At 49.2% G+C, this 20,659-nt stretch overlaps 1 protein-coding gene across 1 annotated transcript in view; it reads right to left on the bottom strand.

Annotated features, from left to right (window-relative positions):
* CSMD2 (CUB and Sushi multiple domains 2) overlaps positions 1-20,659 on the bottom strand; it is a gene marked incomplete at its 5' end in the record, with an annotated part of 226,308 nt that overhangs the window by 64,461 nt on the left and 141,188 nt on the right. Inside the window, 10 exons of the mRNA XM_082071314.1 lie at positions 3,968-4,155; positions 4,586-4,724; positions 6,778-6,969; positions 8,737-8,939; positions 11,937-12,063; positions 12,736-12,927; positions 13,297-13,453; positions 14,819-14,988; positions 17,305-17,493; positions 19,529-19,744. Of these exons, the coding sequence (XP_081927440.1) occupies positions 3,968-4,155; positions 4,586-4,724; positions 6,778-6,969; positions 8,737-8,939; positions 11,937-12,063; positions 12,736-12,927; positions 13,297-13,453; positions 14,819-14,988; positions 17,305-17,493; positions 19,529-19,744 (1,773 nt within the window). The remainder of the gene's footprint in view (positions 1-3,967; positions 4,156-4,585; positions 4,725-6,777; positions 6,970-8,736; positions 8,940-11,936; positions 12,064-12,735; positions 12,928-13,296; positions 13,454-14,818; positions 14,989-17,304; positions 17,494-19,528; positions 19,745-20,659) is intronic.

Below are 20,659 nucleotides of genomic sequence, written 5' to 3' on the forward strand. Positions count from 1 at the left end.
GTCTGTGAACAATTATAATGTGTTTAAGCATTAAATCAAGGGCTTTTAGTATTTGGGGAAGAGGTGGAGGGAGAAACAGAAAACATGAAGCCCCCACATCTTGCTTTTGTTTCTCTGTTTGCAGTGAAAAATAGGATTATTGCCACGGTTTCCATTGTACCACAGCTGAACCACAGCTAGTGATGCAGGTAAACAGGGCACAAAAGGATGGGAAACGTTCCCATCGGGAACAGCCGCCCTGAGCCGCACAATGAGGCCGCTGGTTCTTCCTGCAACACCAGTTCCCTGTTTTGGGAGCCACTGGTCAACCCCCGGTGCTCCTCACCAGCCATCAGACCGTGATGTATCAAACCGTGAGCCACCAAGTCCTGGGTTCTCTCTGTGCCAACAGCGTTTTCTGTACAAACTTGAGACTTTTCCTTCGAGCAACCCTGTTCTGAACCAAAGATGGTCCTGTTTATCTGATCCTGGGAAGAGACACAAATATTCCTAGAAGCATCATTATCACAGCATGCAAAAGAGAGCTTTGATACTCAGAACGTGATGGAGAAGATTTGGGTTCTACGATAAAAGAATTTAACACTTTTATATCCTTATTTCCCATGTATGATCTGCAGGTAGGTCCTGCTGAGACACACAAATCTTGATGATGATGATGATATCAGGACCGAAAAGCTCCTTTCAGTCCCAGCACTGGAACGCCAGGCCCTTGGCTCTCTGCACAGCTCGGGGAACCCATTCCATCCTCACTCATCCTGACGCTCGCGAGATATCAGCTGGAGCCACGAGCAGGTTGTTCACCATCCCTGTGAGTCGATGGATATTCCGGTCACCACAGCCCAGAGGGGACAAACTGCTTCTGGGTATCGGTCACCCAGGAGGCTGCAGATGAGCGGTTCCGTGGCCCAGAGTCCGCTGTAGCACAGAGGCCGTTTGCAACTGCAAACCTGTCATCTCTTTTCCAAAATGCTCTTTCACTCCACGAGCTTGTATTTCTCTGCATGGCCAATATTCACTTTCAGACCCTTTCGGCTTCCTCCTGACCACTCCATGCCTCTCTGGCTGTTCTGAAGAGTCTCGCTGTGTTTCAACTAACAAGCTGATGTGGCTTCAACCTGCCCGCCCGCTGTCAGGCGCCTTTGCCACCCGCTCGATCTCAGCCTCTGCTCCGGCTTTGAAAAACCATGACATTCAGCATTCAAGTCACCCTGACTGCTGAAAAGGGAAAAAAAAGGGTGGTGGTGGATTGCTGAGCAACAATCTCTCTGCTTTTGTTGTTCATCTCCAGATGAACACTCTGCCGACGACCCGCCCCGACGGTCCCAGCAGCAGGGTACAAAGGGAGCCAGGAGCTCGGCTTGGAGGAAGAATTTGGTTGCATGGAGACAGCAAAAGACTCATGGAGGGATGTGGGAAAGCCACAGCTTGCCCAGCCTTTGATTTATTAGGCTATGAAGTGAGCACGGCACGGCTTGCCCATTTAGAATTAATGCTTTATTTTCACTCAGGCACTTCAGAAATCAAGGACTTTACCCTGATGTCCCAATTAACATGGATTCAGGCTGCCAAATGTTTAGAAAAGAGTCAAGACTAAAATGCCATGAGAACTGGCTCATTAGGCCGCAGAAAGCAGAAACGCTCTGTGCTTCCCCTCTCCTTTCCCAAGGAAAACTCAGAGCTCCTGCACCAGGTCAGGCTTCCAGCTGCACATCCCGCAACAGCTTCGGCCCAGCACATCGTGAACTCCACGTGTGAGCCTTTACCAACAGCCAAGCCTTAAAACAACCCCAAAAGCAACTGTCTAAAGGCAGTTTGTCATGACAGTCACATCAAAAACAGGACAGACTACACCGTGATCCGGCATCCCAAGCAGCTCCCCTGGCGCACTGGACAACCTTGGCCAAAGGACAGATCCATTCCCCAAATGCAAGTTGTTTTAGGGTCAAGCGTCATCCCTCATCTCTGTTTTACCAGCAAACAGTAGTGCATGTTTTTAAACAGCTTGTTCTGCAATGGATTTTACAGAACAGTGTTTCTGTGGGAATTTCCACCTTAAATAACCCGTAAGTAATGCTGAATATATGTTTATAAGCTCAGGATGGGCAAAATAGTTCTGGCGAAATAATAATGGATTTGAAATAAGGCTTGGGGTTTGGTGTGGTGGGGTTTTTTTTTCCCTTCATTCCTTTGGAAGAGTGAAAAGTAATCAGTTTTGCTTCATTTGCTTTCAATTTCACGCCACTTCACTTCTGGCCTACAACAGAAATGAGAAATACTAAAAAGTATGAGGAAAAACTCCTGCTTTGGAGTATCCAGCCTGGAACTCCTTCCTTCTCCACGCCACAAGTGCAAGGAGCCAAACCTGAGCTTTCGGCACCATCGGGATGTGTTCCTTGGGTGGCAGCGGCGCCGGAGCTTGACCTGCTTCTCTGTCCACAACAAGTCCCCAACACTCACAAACTATGAGCGGGTGGGGGGAAGAATAATTTGGGAAGAATCTCTCCAAACAGCCCCTCTGCCTTCTACATTACTGAGTATGGTCCCAAAAAATACTCCTTTTCATGAACCTGACTGACCCCAAAACTCCACTCCCTGCTACGTCACCCCAAGAATAAATTCCTCCCCAGCTGCAATCCCAAATTATCGCGTTTTAAGTTTCACCCACCCCTCTAAACCAAGGCAAGGCTTTATGCCAACAGCAAACCAAACCTCTGCAAATTTGAGCGTGCATGGGGAAAGCACACTCATGGCTTTTCTTTGCTGGTAACATTACACAGAATCCCAGAATGTCAGGGATTGGAAGGGACCTGGAAAGCTCATCCAGTGCAATCCCCCCGAGCCCCAGCTCCCTTTCCTCACACGGGAGATGCTCCACTCCCTGCAGCATCTTGGTGGCTGCGCTGGACTCTCTCCAGCAGTTCCCTGTCCTGCTGGAACTGAGGGGCCACAACTGGACACCGACCTACTGACCACCCCCTTCTAACCCACCCCAGGTACCATTGGCTTCCTGGCCACAAGGGCCCAGTGCTGGCTCATGGTCACCCTGCTGTCCCCAGGACCCCCAGCTCCCTTTCCCCTACTCTGCTCTCTAATAGGTCATTCCCCAAGTTATACTGGAACCTGGGGTTGTTCCTGCCCAGATTAGTTTGATTTTTCATTCTGCTTCATAGCTGTTGGTGTGTCATGGGTGCAAAACAAAAGCTATGTGTTCATCTATCAGGAACCCTGCTGGCAGACTGTATCAGTGTGGCAAAACTGGGAAATTGCCTGGCCGCAGATCCGCTCTCCAACACCTTCCTACGGCACCGCTCCATCCCCACGTCGCTCTCGCTGTCATGCTCTATGCAAAACCTGACATCATAAAAGCCAAATTCATTCTTCCCTCTCTGTTTCCTCGCAGCCCCAGAGGACAACTTCCTCTTGAAGAGCCATTGCCCCTGAAACAATTTCAAATGAAGTGCTGAGGCTGTTTGAAATTCAGCCGACACACCGTAGCTGCAGGCGAGCGATACAGTCCCAGTCCCACAGAAGATGCAGGATTTCAAGGAGGGACTGACAGATGGCAGCTTTACCTTTTTTTTCTCACCCAAATTATTACTAAAAGAGGGCTACAAAGCCCCTGGTAATTAGCAGTGTTTTGCACAGAGCTGACACAGCTGCTATTTGGTATTTAGGGAGCTATAGAGGGCTGTAGCACTGACCAAACACAAGGAGATACTGAGAGAACGGTGTCTTTGAACTGTACTTGGGATCCCACAGTGGCAAGGAGCCGAGTATTTGATTTTGATTCACACATGCTCCCTCCTGTATTTCTTATCTTCTCCCTTCAATTCCCCAAAGGTCTATTTTCTGCAACTTCTCCGACCCAAATCCCAGGTTCTTTTTGAAGCGTGGGGGAATTAAGGAGCAAACTCAAAGCCTCATTCCTTCTCGCGGCAGTTCGGGCAGCACCCCGGGCAGCTCGTACCTGTGTAGTCGATGACAAACCCGGTGTTGCTGACGGATGCGTCGCTTCGGAAAGCAAGGAAGAGGCTGTTACTGCTGCTCTCTATCCTCTCGGGCAGCTGCGAGCCGTAGAAGCTTCCGATCAGGGGGCTGAGTGAATCGGGCCCGTCGTAGATATGAAGGAAATCATAGCCAGGCTCCAAACTGAAGCTGCAAAACCAAAAGAGCGCTTGAAATATGAGCTACAGCAGCCCTAGAGAACAACCGAGATGGTGGTCCTGATGGGCGTGCAACCACATGCTGAGCGCGGGACACTTGTGTCCCCATTCCGTACGTCAGGAATCAAGGGATGCAGAAGCCAGTGTCACTGCAGCCGTTTTCCACGCTGCACCAGCCACACCGTGGTGCTCTGTAAAACCACGGCTGGATCAATGAGCAGCTGGAATATGTGCATCTTCTCCCAAATGGAGGTAAGGGCTGAGAACAGGTCACCCAGGACTACGGCACAGTCCCACCAGGTTTGGTTTGGTTCTTTCAGAGGGCAAAGGAGCCCCGTGCAGACCCCGTTCACCCCGTGCCCACCGCCGCTCTCCCCTCCTTGTCCCACGCAAGTGGAACCGAATGGCTCGCGGGTACGTACGTGTGGAACACCAGGGCAATGACATAATCCGGAGAGACCGTGAGCTGCCAGTCGCACTCCTTGCCCGGCGGGTAGGGCTCCGGGTACTGCGGGGACAGGATCACCCCGGCCGGCCCGGTCAAGGTGCCTCCGCACGGGGCTGAGGGGAATCAAGCAAAGGGATGAGGCTTTGTCTCCGAGAAACTCCAAAAAAGGCAGATGAGATGCAGGACGGGAGAAAAGAGAGATGGACAAGGGGACGGAGAGGCGCTTTGCAGGCTCCTCTGATATTAAGACGCATATTGCAATATCTTATAGCGACCCTAACAGAGATGAGGTATGCGCACACACACAGAGCTATAGGCGCCATTAAAATCTTCATAACATACAAATGTGAGTAACCAAAAAGGGAAAGATGCTTTATGCTTTTCCGCAACATTTATTTAGGCAACTCCCAGTCCAAGTCTGGATGGTATGTTGCAACGTAAGTGGAAACATGTTGTCTGGGTCTAAATGCTTGTTCGTGTTTATTGCAGTCAGCGACACGTTAAATGCCAAGCTGATTGAAAAATCAATTATTACTTTTTTAAGGCTGAAAGTGCCTGCATATGTTTCCACTGTGGCAAATACACTCACAACTGATTCATTACTGTCAGCCTTTCCGCAGTTTCTTCACGAGGGTCGATGCTCTGAGACTCCCCTGTTGCTCAGATCGATCCTCCCAGATTTGGGATGGGGTGAATGGGGGGGGCACAACCTGTGTTAAATTCAGGTGTCTGGCATTTCCCTCACCCTTGTGACCATTTATCTCAAATTTCGAGGTGCTTTCCTCTTCCAGACTGTAAAGTCAGGGAAAATTCAGGAAGAAACTACAGCAGACGGACTCATTTTTGCAACGCCGAAGGGAGATGATTGTTCACCACCCTCTGATTCCTTTGAAAATCCCACCCATAGTCTCCAAAGGATTTAAACCAGAATCCGGTCTGAGCCAGAACTGTTTGGAGCTGGGTCAGGATGCAACTTCAAATACCCCAAACCCCTGGGGGTTGTTTCAGCTGAGGTTCCAGTTCAGCCCACATTGTTTAGGGACTACAGGAGTCGTACAGTAAAGATGGAAAAATACATTTGAAATGCTAAATACAGACGTAAAATCCAAGTCCTAAATTAAACCCCATTTTCCAATTCAGCTCTAACCACGCAGCCTGTTAGACAGTTACTAGAAAACCACTGAGTAATTCTGTAGATCCTTTGTCGCTGAGCAGAGGGAAGGAGCAAGACATTGCTTTCATCTCTTTCACAAAGCTTCTGAAACAAGACTTCTGTTCAAAAAGGACTCAACACAGTATCTCCAAGTCAAATTGGAGACACAGAATCACAGAATGTCAGGGATTGGAAGGGACCTCAAAAGATCATCCAGTCCAATCCCCACGAGATCTCATCTCACACCAAGATGAAGGCGCCGGCTGCATTTCTCTCAAAGGCCAGAGAGCCCAGCGGCTGGTGCGGAACAAAACCCAACGAGATGGGCATGACATGTAACGATATGATTTACTGATAGCTCTGGGAAGGCTAAAAGGACCGTCTCTGTCAGGCTGGAAAGGTGCTGCACTAGATCATAACACAGTCATTGAGAAACCAAGTCGTCCTGTGAGGAGCATAAATCCTGTGCATGCTGGGGAGGTTTCCTACCTGGCATTAAATCAGATGTTAGAAACAGAACTAATTGATTTTTCTTGCTTGGGATAACAGCGCATAACCAGGAATGAAGGTTGCCGGTAAGTAATTTGTGGCTAGCACTTAATTGGTCAGCAAATTTGATGTTTATTGCTCTTATGTGCTTAGCATGACTATTTTTATATGTCCTGGATATATTTAAAAGAATCACTTTTATGAGCTTCTTTTATTACTTTATGAGCTCAAAGCAAATGTCAGATAGTTCTTTCTCATGACAGAATTTGCTGTCTCCTCATGCAGAAAATATTCACCCATGACCCCAATCCTCTCCACCAACCTGAGTTTTAAAGCAGCCTTTAATTTTGCCTTGTCAGGTTAAATACCATCACTTACACTGCAGTATGTTCTATGAGTTTCCACCATGAACTAGATTCTCATTGTCCCAGATGCTCTGGGGATAAACCTAAAAAGTAGTTCTATGAGACAGCTACCCGAGACATCTATATCAGTGCAATGGGAGGACGGATTCCTGCTCGTACCTGTGCAGGAAGGGGGGTCTGGTTGCCAGAAAAATCTGTTCTCGATCTGCACGCAAGTGATTTTGGCCTCTCCTTGCAGCGCGTATCCCGGATTACACTGGAAGACGATGGAGTCACCGGCCTCTTTGCTGTCGCCGCTCCGGCTCCCGTTCTGGGGAATCCCCGGGTCATTGCAGGAAGTGGCAGTAGAAACTGAAGAGTATTAAAAAGATATTTTATACATATATACATATATTTAATACAGGCTTACAGCCCTGGCTGTAGTTAGACTCTGCCCTTAAGCAGACATCCAAGCAATGACTTCACTCCTCATCTCTCCTCCTTCAGGATCCCTTAAAGTTGCCACAAAGTGGTTTTTACTCCGCACCGAGCATCTGCCACTCCAGCTGGTACAGGCTCTGGGGAACGGCAGGTTCAAGTGCACTACACAGAGCGTAAGTTTGATGTATAATTGTGCACACGCATGTTTACTTAATAAGTCCAGACATCCACTAATCTTACATGGCACTTTTATAGAATTCTGTGTCAGACACATGCTGCAAAATAAACTAATCTGCGAGCGCTTTCCACTTCCCCAGAGTGGCGGAGCGATTTAGCCTTTGGCCTTGTGAAGCATCAGGCCTGACCTTTTCGAAACGCGCGTCCCGCTGCCGTGTCCCTTTGAGGCAGGAGGTGACCCCAACGTCACTGCCCGCTGAGCTCACAGCCCGTCAACGCTACAACAACTTAACGCTATGGAAAGTCCGCAAGTAACGGGAGTTTTGCAAGCTTATACAGATCATTACAGTTCACAAGATCCAAAACTCTAGACTTCTAAGCTTAGGCCTGACTACTTGGTCACACCTTGTGAACAAAGGCTTTGAGCAGAAGCGTTCAACAAAGACCAGCTCCGTATCAGGCGGCGAAGAGCTTATTTCCTGCTAAGTTGATGAGAGTCTATTACACCCAGCAGTTTAGAGAAAGCTCTCCTTCAAAGAGCCGGAGGAAATCCCTCTCTCTCTTTCTGTGTAACTGAAGATAAGGAGCCCAGCCCAGGCTGGGCCTTCCTGGCCGGCTGACACACCAGCCTGGCAAAGGGACGGCAGAGCTGCGTTCTCCCCCTGCCCTGGTCAGCCCAGAAGGTCTCGTACCCAGCAACGACTCTTCCTGGCCACACAAAGCACATGAACAGAAAGCTACGGGTAAAACCTGGGAGAGACGCGACGAACTCAGACACTTCAATGTGTCCGAGTCCCAGGAAGGTTGTATCATCATTCACCAAACAGCCTCCCTGCTTGTTACTGACTCCAAAATCAGCATCTGCTGGGTGGTTCCTGGACACGTCAGCAAGGCCTGCACCCTGGAAACCTCTGTGCGCATTCTGAAATGTATTACCCTGATATAATTGAAATTAATGTGTTGACAAGGCCAAGCCTCAGGTAACAGCCGCCAGGACTTCGGCAATGACAGACTGCAGGTGCATTACATGTAGTGCTGCTGCGAGCGATGCCATTTTACAGCTGACAGAGCTCTTGTGATCGCGCTTCAGGGGATCCAGTTTGAGGGATTTTAAATAGAGCTGGTTTTTAGAGACCACTGCCCAAGCGCTCTCCGAACGCCTGGGGGAAGCTGCCCCCATCCCGCTGTCTCTCAGGGACCTGTGGGAATGCGGTGGGAAATATCTGTAAAGCCTTCTTGTGCATTCCACAACGCGCTGCTCTGCATCTTGCTGCCAGGTCCACCACTGTGAAGGTGACTGTAGCAAGGGGAGCACAATTCACCTGCATTGCAAGGACAAAATGCAAAGGTTTTTCTCTGTTTGCAGAGACTGCACCCAAACGCAATAGAGCACAAATGTCTGAAAGTTCCCGCTATTACGTTCAATACAATGTCATTTGTTCACCACCAGTGGTTTGCAGATAGACCTGGAATGGCTTATTAGCAACGGCAGGTTTGGACAATGCGGAGTGTAAACCCTACCTGAAAACTGAATAGCAAAGCCCTGCTTGCTGGTGAAGAAATCCGTGTTGAACTGCAGGATGACGGAGTTGAAAGTGCTGTGGACGTCGCCGGGCAGGCCGGAGCCGCTCATCTCCTTGAGCAGGATGCCGTTCTCCACCGGGCCGTCCCAGATGCGCAGCACATCGTGGAACTCCTCGGTGTGGAAAACCATGAAATGGAGCCTGTGTGGCAAAACGGACTGGGAGTCAGACCACAAACCGAGCTCTGCCTTTCTTCCTGAAAGGATCGGAAACGCGGTTGGTACCAACCTAAGGTAGCTTGGCCCACAAGGAATCTAATAAACTATGCTGAGCAAATCTGCACAAATAAAACAACCAGGTACTGGGCTTAAAACCCTGACAGCCCACAGAGGAAAACAAGGAAGCATTCACTTGGCTGCTTTCCCATTTATTCGGGGCAAACATAAATAAATCAGGTAGAACCATAAAGAGGGAAAAAAAAAACACCCACTGCAATGTACTCAGCAACAAAATGATGTCCACAGAACCTGACAGACACCAACGGAGCTGAATCATAAATCTACCTAGCAGAGACCTTGAGCAAAGAGGAAAAAAGCCAGACGCAAAGAGAATAGGAATGGATCAAAGCAGAGCTGCTCTCCACAGGTGTGCTGGCCTGACTGCAGCTGCTTGGTTCTGAATAGCCAAAACTGCCAGAGAAAACTCATTGCTGAAGACCTCAGAAACGGGGAAACGCTCCTGAAGTGCAACTCTTTCACTTTCATGGCAACGATGTGCAGAGTAATTTTCCTGTCTTTCCCTTCTTCCTCTCCTTCTCCTCGTTCTGTTCAGATACAGCTTTATTCAAAAAGCCTTGGTGATTAATTTTAATGTAAGTTATAAAATGAGAGCTTTGTACAATTGTATCATGCGTGAAGAGGATTATTTTTCCAATGGATTACCATAAAAATGAACTTGCTGAAAACGTGCTCCTCTCAACTACCCAGAGATCATCTGTTCTGTTTGAGCTGCCAAAGAAAGCAGAAGAAGGAGCTTTCATGTGTGAGGGAAGGCAGGTCACGAGGTGGATCACCTGCCGAGCTGGCTGATCCTGCACACGCAAACCCACAGCTCAGCTCCCTGGAGCATCACAGAACCCCAGAATGTCAGGGGTTGGAAGGGCCCTGGAAAGCTCATCCAGTGCAATCCCCCCATGGAGCAGGAACACCCAGATGAGGTTACACAGGAAGGTGTCCAGGCGGGTTGGAATGTCTGCAGAGAAGGAGACTCCACAACCCCCCTGGGCAGCCTGGGCCAGGCTCTGCCACCCTCACCCCAACAAGTTTCTTCTCAAATTTAAGTGGAACCTCCTGTGTTCCAGCTTGAACCCATTACCCCTTGTCCTGTCACTGGTTGTCACCAAGAAGAGCCTGGCTCCATCCTCCTGACACTCCCCCTTTATAGATCTGTAAACATGAATGAGTCCCCCCTCAGTGTCCTCTTGTCCAGCTCCAGAGCCCCAGCTCCCTCAGCCTTTCCTCACACGGGAGATGCTCCACTCCCTCCAGCATCTTGGTGGCTGCGCTGGACTCTCTCCAGCAGTTCCCTGTCCTGCTGGAACTGAGGGGCCACAGCTGGACACAATATTCCAGGTGTGGTCTCCCCAGGGCAGAGCAGAGGGGCAGGAGAACCTCTCTGACCTACTGACCACCCCCTTCTAACCCACCCCAGGTCCCATTGGCTTCCTGGCCACAAGGGCCCAGTGCTGGCTCATGGTCACCCTGCTGTCCCCAGGACCCCCAGGTCCCTTTCCCCTACGCTGCTCTCTAATAGGTCATTCCCCAACTTATACTGGAACCTACTCCTCTCACACACAGGGGATACGCATGTGAGTAAAGTTCACTTGGCACAGTCTCTGGATGAAGCCGCCTCTTACACTTTCGGGACAGAAGGGAGGGTCTCATGTCTACTTTGATAAAAACCTTCTGATTCCTCAGGAACTTTTAGAGGAGAATGAAGGAAAACAAAAAAAAGAGACTTGAACTAGAAGTTGCCTGTGCTGGAATTAAGCTGCATTGGTTATGCTCTTTCTCCGGTGTTTGTACCAGAAACCATCCATAATTGAACCACACCGAAGAGCAGAGCTAATGGAGGGAATTTCTGCATTAAGTAAAAATGGAAATACTGGACCAGATCTATCTCCAGCATAAATCCATCGACTAAAAGCACCACAGAGCTCAACATGATTAACAGTCTCTGCTGAAGAGGTGATGAGCGCTGATGCAGCACGGAAGCTCCAGGGAAGATAAAAGGACCCGACAACGAAGCAGCAGCAGGTCTGGGGTCAGCAGAGAAATGGGGCTGACACACCAGCTAACGAGCGCCAGGAATTACGGCGGTGGGAGAAGAGGATTTGTGTTGAACAGACCTTACCAACTGTTTCTCCTCCTCAAGTCTCCTCACCTAGCGCAAACTTTACTTGCCGATACGCTCCAGTTTTCTGCCAAGGATGGTTTCAGCCGGGCTGGAACACGTGGGTGCACACAGAGCACTGAAACGGCTCAGCGGGGCCTGGGCAAACGTGAGCGGGGAAACAGCCGCGGAGCAGCAGAGACCGCAGAGCTGGAAACAGCCCGGCTTTACGAGCCAAATGTTCTCCATACCAACTGCCAAAGGCACATAACTTACCGACAAATTACACCTCAAACTGCCGTTTTCCAACAGGAAGGTGGTGGCAGAACAATCAGAGAAGTCAGAGGAGCAGGAGGAGAAAACAAGCTTGGGTCTCTGTACAGACCAGATGTTTGGAAACCATCTTGAGTCTCTCATTTGGGAGGATAATTACATTGTATGTGTTGTATTTATTATAAAACAATAAAAGAGTGCCACTAGAAGATAAAGGCTAAGTGCTGTGGTATCAATTTTCCAGCTGCCCGCTCACATCTGGGGACCCTCACACCTGGCTGTTCATGCTCACAAATGTAACGAGACTGATCTCGGCCCTTTCTGTGCTCATTTTCTCTGGTAACACAAACGGGAGAGGAACCAAACCTGTAATTACCTTCTATCACCCTTTCTTTCCTGGGATGTGATCTTCCGAGCAACCTTATCTATACGTCCTCATTTTAGGATTATGCCACTTGGACACACGTTAAACACTGTTGGGAAGTTCAACACATGGAGAAACAAAACAAGCTACAACAACGTGGCCCAACTCACCCTATTGTGCAACCAGCTTCTGCCTCTATTGTCCAAATACAATTCAGGTTATGATCATAGGGTGTCGGGTAGCCGGGAGACAGTATCCGTCCTGCCGACTCTCCTTTGATAGTACCCCCGCACTCCGCTGAAAGAAACATATGGGTTAGTGAGAAGATTCATGACATATTACGGTTCTTACTTGGCAACAATGCAAATCTCATCCTACGAATACAACAGGGAGTATTTCTTGCCATTTAAAGAGATTCTCAACGCCTACAAAACAAAGTTAAAAAGAGTCATTTAATTCAGCCAAAAGACTTTGTTTTGATACACAAAACTTAGTATCAGAGTTTTCCAAGCAAGAAGATAAACTCCTGGAGTGCTACAGGGAAAAGGAAGCTCAGGATTTAGCTACGAGAAGACTGAGGGAATTAAGACGTCTGAGGATCTGGAATCGGGTGTCATGTAGCTCTCATATAAACATGACTATGAACTGTCAAACGCCTGGACACACGATGTTTGCCATTATCGGGAGGTGTCACTGTTTAACACCTTCAAGTGAAAGGGCAAGGACTGGAAAAGCAGGAGTCTCCTCGCAGGGAAGCAAGAAACCTTGTCAGATCTGCGCTCGGAGCAGAGCGCTTCATGTTCAGACTGCTCTAAAGGGATCAGAGCTCTCAGTCTAAAGCATCGCGGGCCTTAATGTTGGTGGGCGCCATCAGTTTCAGAGTTAATATCACATTAGCAAAGGGGGGGAAAGACATTCAGTGTGATGCCCACGTTTGCAAGAGGAGGTTGGAACGGCGGATCGTCTCACCCACGCAGGTTGGCAGGGGCTGGTCCCAAGCCCTGCGCTCCCCGGTCAGGCAGAGCAGCACCCGGCTGCCGCGCAGCGTGTACCCGGGGTCGCAGCTGAAGGACACGGAGCTGCCGGCAAAGTGTCCCTCGTCATGCACCTTGTAGCCGAACTGCGGGATGCCGGGGTCCTCGCATTTGATGAGTTCAAAACCTGCAGCGGGAGAAACAGCGTCTGTTTTCATCAGATACTTAAGAGCTGGGAGAGATTAACACAAGAACATCTCAATGTTTTCTCCTTAAAATCATTCCCTGGACAGAAAAAACATCATATTTTTTTTTTGTAAATGAATATTTGAGCGAGATCCCAGAAATCTGGTGTCTCAGCTTTGATCCAAAGTTCCTGTATCACCACTGCCTCATTCACAGCGGAAAAAGTTTGTCGGGATAACCATTTCCCTCCCTCCAATTCCACTTCAAAGTGCCAGATCTTTATGGAAAGGACTGTAACACGACCGTAACATGAAAACACACCATTACACTTCAGGTTCCCATCTCACAAGCGTGTGGGTCCAGGACTTACTAGAAAACTGCAGCTCGAAGCCTTTGCTGGTGTTGGCGCTGTTGGTGATGAACTCCAGCCACATGCTGCTGGACGTGCTGTTGATGCTGGTGCCGAGCATCTCGGAGCGGCTGAAGGAGCCCAGCAGGCGAGCAGAGCTGTTGCTGCCGTCGTACACCTGGCAGGAACAAGAAACACAGGGGGGAAAATGTGTTTCATTTGTTATTTCAGGGGCCAAACCATCCACAAACAGTTCCTTTGGAGCTGGTGGAATTATCCAATCTAAGAGCCTGACGTGACAAAGCTGCTCATCCACGGAGCAGGATTAACTCCCTGGAGGAGCCGCATCCTTCTCCGTACACTGAGCTTATTCTGCACTCAGGGCTGTGCGTTCTGAGCTAAGCTCTAAGGTGCAGCACAGCTATGGGAGAAAACATCCTCTCCCCACAGTGACTCACAGATGCGCTTTGACCCCGCTGTTATTTAAGAAAAACACCAAAGGTTTGTTCTTCTTTCTTTTAGACAGCATGATTCTCTATGAGGACAAAGAGCGACTTCTCACGAGTGGAGATTGATGGGAACTCTCCTCAGGAGCAGATGAGAAGTTGATGACAAACCCGTTGAGAGAACATCATTTCTTTCTCGACGAGTATATTCTCTGCATTGGCTGCAAATCTCTCTTTTCCAGTCATTTGTGAGCTGAAAATATGTGGATCACACCTATTTCGCAGTGCAGAAGTATGGAACTGAAATAAGGACAGAGTTCTCTGGGAAGACGGCTCAGCACAGCAGCACACCTCTTGTAATATTAATGCCTCCCACAAAACCATTTCTTTGTGGTTAATAGAAACTCAGCCTGGATTTGTCTCCTTCTATATAGAGTCCTGAAACTTGTAAATGCAGATTAATCTACGACTGAGCATGGGAATGCTGAAGAGCTTGAGTCTGGAGTTCTGCATTGAAATAAACCACTTCTGGGGACAAATCAGCCTTGATTCTTAAAAAAAAAAACCAAAATAACGCTGAGAACCTCACACTTCTCATGTATTAACAGCCTCCCCTGTACAACTGTGCAGATAAGAACTGAAGCTTAGCTACAAAGGAAGGACCCCTGGCATTCCAACAGATCTCTAAATCTCAGGGAAGACTTCAGAGCAGAAGGTGCGCTGATACGGCAAAGATATCTACATTTTTAATGGGTAGAGACTTTGCGCATCCATCTGCAGACTGAAGCCTCAGATAACCAGCCATGCAGAGGACACTTGCCATCGCCTCAGTCCGGACCTTGGACATTCTGCTACTGCCACTTAACGTCACAGTGCGTTACAGCAGCCCCAGGAAGGGCTTTTTGGGGGTGTCAGTCCCATTCCAGGTATGAGACCCTTCCAGAGATGCCCACTGCACCGTCAGCTCCGCCTGGGCAGCGCTCTCCAGGGATCAGGCTCAGCTGACTCCATTAACATTTTAGAACATCACTTCCCTTTCAGCTCTCGCCCTCATTAGCAGCATGGTTGTGCTTCACTGCTAGAGACAGAATAATTACCTTGAGGACATCTCCTGCCTCCAGTTCAAACGTCCTGGCTCTCAGCTGGATCCCCTTTCCCGGCTGGGTCTGGATGGAGTAGATGCACTCGTGGTTGTTGTTGTAGTTTATCGGGTAGTTGGGGGACAGCAGAACACCTTGAGTTCCAGTTACAGACGAACCACATTCAGCTATATAAAGACACAAAACCACATTTTAATAACCACATGTATATTCCAGCCAGACAACACATGCAGGTGATTCCTCCAAACGGCCGCAGATGCTCAATCCTTCCTCCACCCATCTGCCAACGCGTCCACGGACTCCAGTCCAAGTGCAGTCACTAAACAAAACACTTCTGTCATCATTAAACCGCCGGTGCCTTGCAAGAGAGATGAGTACCTTCTCATATCGACAGGGAAACTGAGTCAGAGAAAGCTGGCTTGCCCAATATATCATAGCACCCAACTCAGGGAAAGCATTCCAAAATCCCTGGAAAGCCGCCACCTGCTCCAAACAGCACCTGTGTTCATGTTCGTTCCTGATTCATGGGCCAGAAGGAAAATAAAAATGTATTATTAGATTGGAATATTTCAGGACTCTTCCACATGTATACAAAGCTCATCCTGTACCTATATATAGGATATAAAAATCACGGTGTTCATTCGACAGTGGAGCCAGCGCACCCCTGATTGCCGGGACTGACGTGCGGCAAGCGCCAAAGCTCTTTGTGCAGAACGACACGCTCGGTGAAACCGCCAAATAATGACAAAGCTACGTCTGGATTTCAAAATCTTCCTCAAAACAATTTCCTGAAAGCTAAGAGCGCAAAATCTGACCTTGTTTGTTGTTAATGCTGCCCTCCGCTCTCCAGTTCGTCATTTGACAGTATTTTAAAGGACCTCTTTTGTCCCTTGCTCCCTGCGTTTTTTTCTTCCCAGCCTTGCAGCTGACAATTACACCCATTCCCATCAGAAAAAGGCAGAAAACCAGAGACCCTCTTGCCTCTCAGTTTTGGAAACCAACTCCAATTTACATATCTCTGTTTCCTCTCAAAACATCACTCAAAGAACCACAGTGGGCTCAGGTTTTTCTGTGGCATGGACAAAATTGACCTTTCTTGTTCCAAAGACAAGGGGCTGGGGACAGAGAACAAAAGGCTGCTGTGGGCATCCCTACGCGCTCCTCCTGCTCAGGGAACGCGGATCCCAGCGTGCAGCGGGAATGTGGTGGGACAAGTTGTCACCAGAGCCCTGCACAGATCGCCAGGCAGGGAATCTGACCCACCACTATGAAGCCAACCTGCTAATTCAAAGCCAGCTGCAGCAGGGACTTGGCAAATGGAAGTCAGCGTGTCTGCTCGGTGATGATGTCTGAGGATCAAGTTTAAAGCTTTGTGATGATTCTTTTGGATATCTATTCCCCTGATTAGCTTTCTCTGCAACCTGATTATTATTCATGCCCTGAAGAGGCTGCTTGTCACAGCAGGATGATGCAGCCCTGGGACCTTCAGCAGAAATGCACTGAGTGTGACACGGCTCAGACTCAGACAGCAGACCGGCTCTTGCTGGGATGCTCTTGCAACGTCCCTCAAAGGTCACTAACAGATCAGGAAAACCTACCTAGCAGGCATGAAAACAGGTAAGAGATCTGGTCTGCCTGTTTTGAACAAACCCTTCATGGCTCTGGGTGAGCCAGGCAGCAGCAGAGCACTCAACAGCTTCCTATGTACTAAACTGTGCAGCAAAAAAATACATAAAGCTTTTGACAAAGGCCTGAAGCGTCCTTCTTCCTTTCTTGCTGCAGCACGTTGCTACTTTTGCTCTTTCACGCAAACCATTAGCGTGGAGCGTCCTGCAGGCAGACAGGGGGATGCTCTGCAGACCCTGCCGGGCACTGATCCTTCCCCTCCTCTATCCTTAGATTTATTTCTTAGTATAAATAATGGTTGGAGTGGTTGCAAAAAGGACTTGGAGAGGTTAGGAGAGGTGGTGAAAGGTTTAAGGTGCAACCTCTAGAGGACAAGGAAAAGGTAAAATTCAAACACATCCATGGTATCTGCATTGCTTAAGATCACCCACCCAGAAGCAGCTTTCACGTGCGGACTATTAAGCTTTACAGCGCTCTGATTCAAAGGGAGGACGCCCTTAAGACCACGCTGTTTTACAGAAACTACCCCAAAAGGGATGACAGGTCTCCCATGGCTCACGATTTGCCACTCGTACCATCACTGGGGTTTGACTGTGGATGGGCTGCAGTGAGATGGGGCTTTTGCTCACGTGTGTGACCCCATGTATTGTGCCCTGGGAGAAGACTGAGCCCTCCTGTCCCAGCCCAGAGCTGGGCAGGGCTGAAAGCTCCTTCCAGCTCCCCCTGCCTCCCCAGCCCTGCGCAACCACCCCGCCAGCTGGAAGACGCCATCCCAGGGATGCCGCCCGTCCCTGCCCGCCGAAACGCTCCAGCACAGCGTAACCAACCAAGCAAAATGAAAGCACATGACCACCTACCAACACACCTTGGCAGAGGCGAACTCCACACACGCCGTCTCCCCCCGAGGCAGGTGATGCGCGACGCGCCCTCCAGCCGGTAGCCGGGGAAGCAGGAGAAGGTGAGGACGTCGCCCACCCCGAACTGCAAACCCTTCCTGATGCTGTAGGCTGGGACCTCCGGCTCGTCACAGGGCTCCAGGTCATACTCTGTGGGGGACAAACAGACGTCTATGGAAAGGCAGGACAACACCTCATTCTCCCAGTGAGGGGGATCGAGTCCCGGAACGTGAGGATGGAGTTTTGAAGCTCTGCAAGAGCATCACCCACGCTCAACATCCTGGGTGAGCCAGGAAGACCAACGTGGGTCACACTCACTGTGCAGCCCCCGGGGTGTCAACAGGCTCTTGATTTGAACCAGCTCAAAACACAACAGGTCCCATTTTCTATCATCTCTTGATTTAAACCAGTTCAAAATACAACAGGTCCCGTTTTCCGTCATCCTTGTCAGACAAACAAAAAGTGACACCGGCGGTGACAACACGGGATGGAAATTTCTCATTCTCCTTCTGGTTTAGCCAAATGAAGATGAATTGATCCGGATGGGATTTCTGCTACCTCTATGTTATTAATCCTGAAAATAAATGAAACCCAGCATCCTGCTTGGGGAATGCAAGAAAACGGTTAAGCTACTGCTAAATGAAAGGTCAAATTTATGTCTTTGACCACAGAGCATTTTGAAGGAAACCTGTTTCGAGGGTTATTTTTTGGAAAATAACAGACCTGAAAAGCACAAAGGATGTACATAGATATCTAATGGAAGGTAATACTATAACTGACTCCGATTTCCATTCTCCAAGAAAGGCAAAAAGCCCCCAAACACATTAAAAATAATAGTTACAATGAGACAATTTGACGTAATTTTTAAAGGCCATTTTTCCCCCATCAAAATAGATGTTAATAGGAAACTTTCTGCCTAGTGTTATATGCAAATCCCTGATTTCAGAGGCCAGAACAAAGGTATCGGCAAGCAGCTCCCTCAGAGCAGCAGGTTCTATCTGCATCTATGGCAACAGCTCCGTCCGTCAAAGGCAGCGAGCACATCGGCACCGAGCACATCGGCACCGAGCTCCGCAATACACCCGGTCGCTCCTCTTCCACACCAGCAGCTCGGCTTTGCAGCTGCTGCCCTCAGGACGGAAAGGTGTGCTGAGATACAGAAAAGAACAGCGCCAATACAACCGGCTTTTGTCCATTAACTGATTGTTTCACAGAAAGGCTTGTCGGGGCACTCAGGCAGTGAAGATTACATTTGCTGGAACGCCTGCGCAGGCAAACACTTCAGCGGCCGTTTGTAGGACTTTGGGCTAAAGGACGCGGTTAAATACCTTGCGCACTTCAACCAGAGATTACCCACGCAAAGCAATTATTTACAAGTGCGATGATCTGTTCTGCATAGGCAAACGCGCCCGTCTTCGAGTCTCCAAAAGCACCTGGTTCATCCAGATGAAATTCCAGCATTTTGTATAATCACAAATCTTGAATTAGAAGCTCAGCAAGGGAAAACATTGTTTCCAGCTCCCCAGTAATGCCAGTGGGTTCATGGAAACCCGGCGTAGGATGCAGGTGTGACATCCAGCTGCAGAGGTTGGGTCACTGGATGAGCATCCAAGTGAAGCAACGAACCAAAGAAATAACAAAGTAAGACCAGACAGACAATGGGAGTGACCAGCTCTGCCTCGCTCCTTATCCAAGGCATCCAGATTGCTCGACGTTGCCTTGCTAAACATCCCGTCTGTCCCGGCTTCCCATGCTGGAAATGCTGCAACTACAGCAGTGATTTTCCTCTGATGCAGAGAGAGGGAAGGCATCTGGATAAGCACACCCTGAGAAAATGTGAGCTGAAACTCCATAGGCAGAGCGGAAAAGGCGACAAACACCCCTCTAGTGGGATTTAATTCCAGTGGGTTCAACCCCATCATGGTGGGATTGGACTAGATGATCTTTTGAGGTCCCTTCCAATCCCATACATTCTGTGATTCTGGGACTCAAGGCAGACAGAATTGCTGCATCTGGGGGGCTGGAATGACAACATTACCTGGGACATACTGTGGTTTAATGCTACCATAATTTACTGGGCAAACAAGAGGAGTGACCATCAGTGACCCAAATCACACGGACTTCAAAGTTATACCCAAGATCTGCAGAGAAATGGGAAGAGAAAGAATAAATCACCCTCTCTTACCTGAGAAGGTGATGTTGAAACCCTCATAGGACATGGAGAAGTCGGAGATGAAGCGGATTTGAGCGGAGAAGTTCCCGAAGAGCCCTGCGCTGAGCGGGGCCGGGAGCCGAGAGCCCGTGAGCTGCTTCAGGGGCTGCGCGAAGCTGGTGTTCTCGGTGATGAGCAGGTAATCGTGGCCGTTCTCCAGGTGAAACGTATGGAAGGTGAAGAACACACCTGTGGGGGAAGAAAAGCAGAGACGGCTTCAGCCAGGACTGCGTGTGGCTCCTTTGTCCCAGAGCCAAAAGCCTCTCCCCGAGATGACATCGGTATTGATTCCCTGTTTCGCAGTAAACAGCAACGTAACCGAGAAGAGAGAGCGCACCGAAAATAAATGAAATAGATGGAAAAAGGAAAACAAGGGGATGGTACAAGGCCCAGAATAAAGGAAGGCAGTTCAGATCTTCAATCCCGGCGCCTTTGTGACACAGCAACGGGCTCGCTCGGGGGACAGAGCAGCAGCAGAAAGGACAGAACCGGCTTAGAGGAGAGTTGTATTTTAAAAGCGTTGACCTTTAGATGGGCAACAACAGCAAAAGCTGCAGCTGCGAGGACTTGAGAACAACAAGTTATGTTCTGGAAAGAATTCATACCTAGAAAAACAGGACTTAAGCCAAGTACCAAGGTCAGAGAGGCTCCTCCAGAGCATAAAGCACCGCAGGGATGTCCTACAGCTCCCTGTGACGGGGCTGAATGCTGCTCCCTGAAGGCTGAGGACAACAGGAGCCATCGCGCAGGGACAGACCTGGTTCCTTGGCCACACATGAACCTCGTAGGGTTCATGAGTGTCCCCAAGTCGGGGCTGTGTCCTGTGGTCACCTCCCACCCAGCACAGCCCTGTCCCAATGGGGGCTGCTGACGTCCCCCCTTGTCACCCGCTGTCCCCTCCCAGGGACATGCACAGCGCAGGTCTCACCAGTCACAGCAGATCCTACAAGGGACGAGAACCTTACACTTTTATCCACATTATACTGACAAAACTAAAAGCCACAGCAGATCCAGCTACAGGGAGGACAGACAAACACAGGAAAACTACTTTGTCTCTTCTTCCAAATTCAATTTCAACCATTTGAAATATTTCGGTGAGAAGGC

The sequence above is a fragment of the Streptopelia decaocto genome, assembly GCF_964273445.1.
Source record: "Streptopelia decaocto genome assembly, chromosome: 23".
NCBI lineage: Eukaryota > Metazoa > Chordata > Aves > Columbiformes > Columbidae > Streptopelia > Streptopelia decaocto.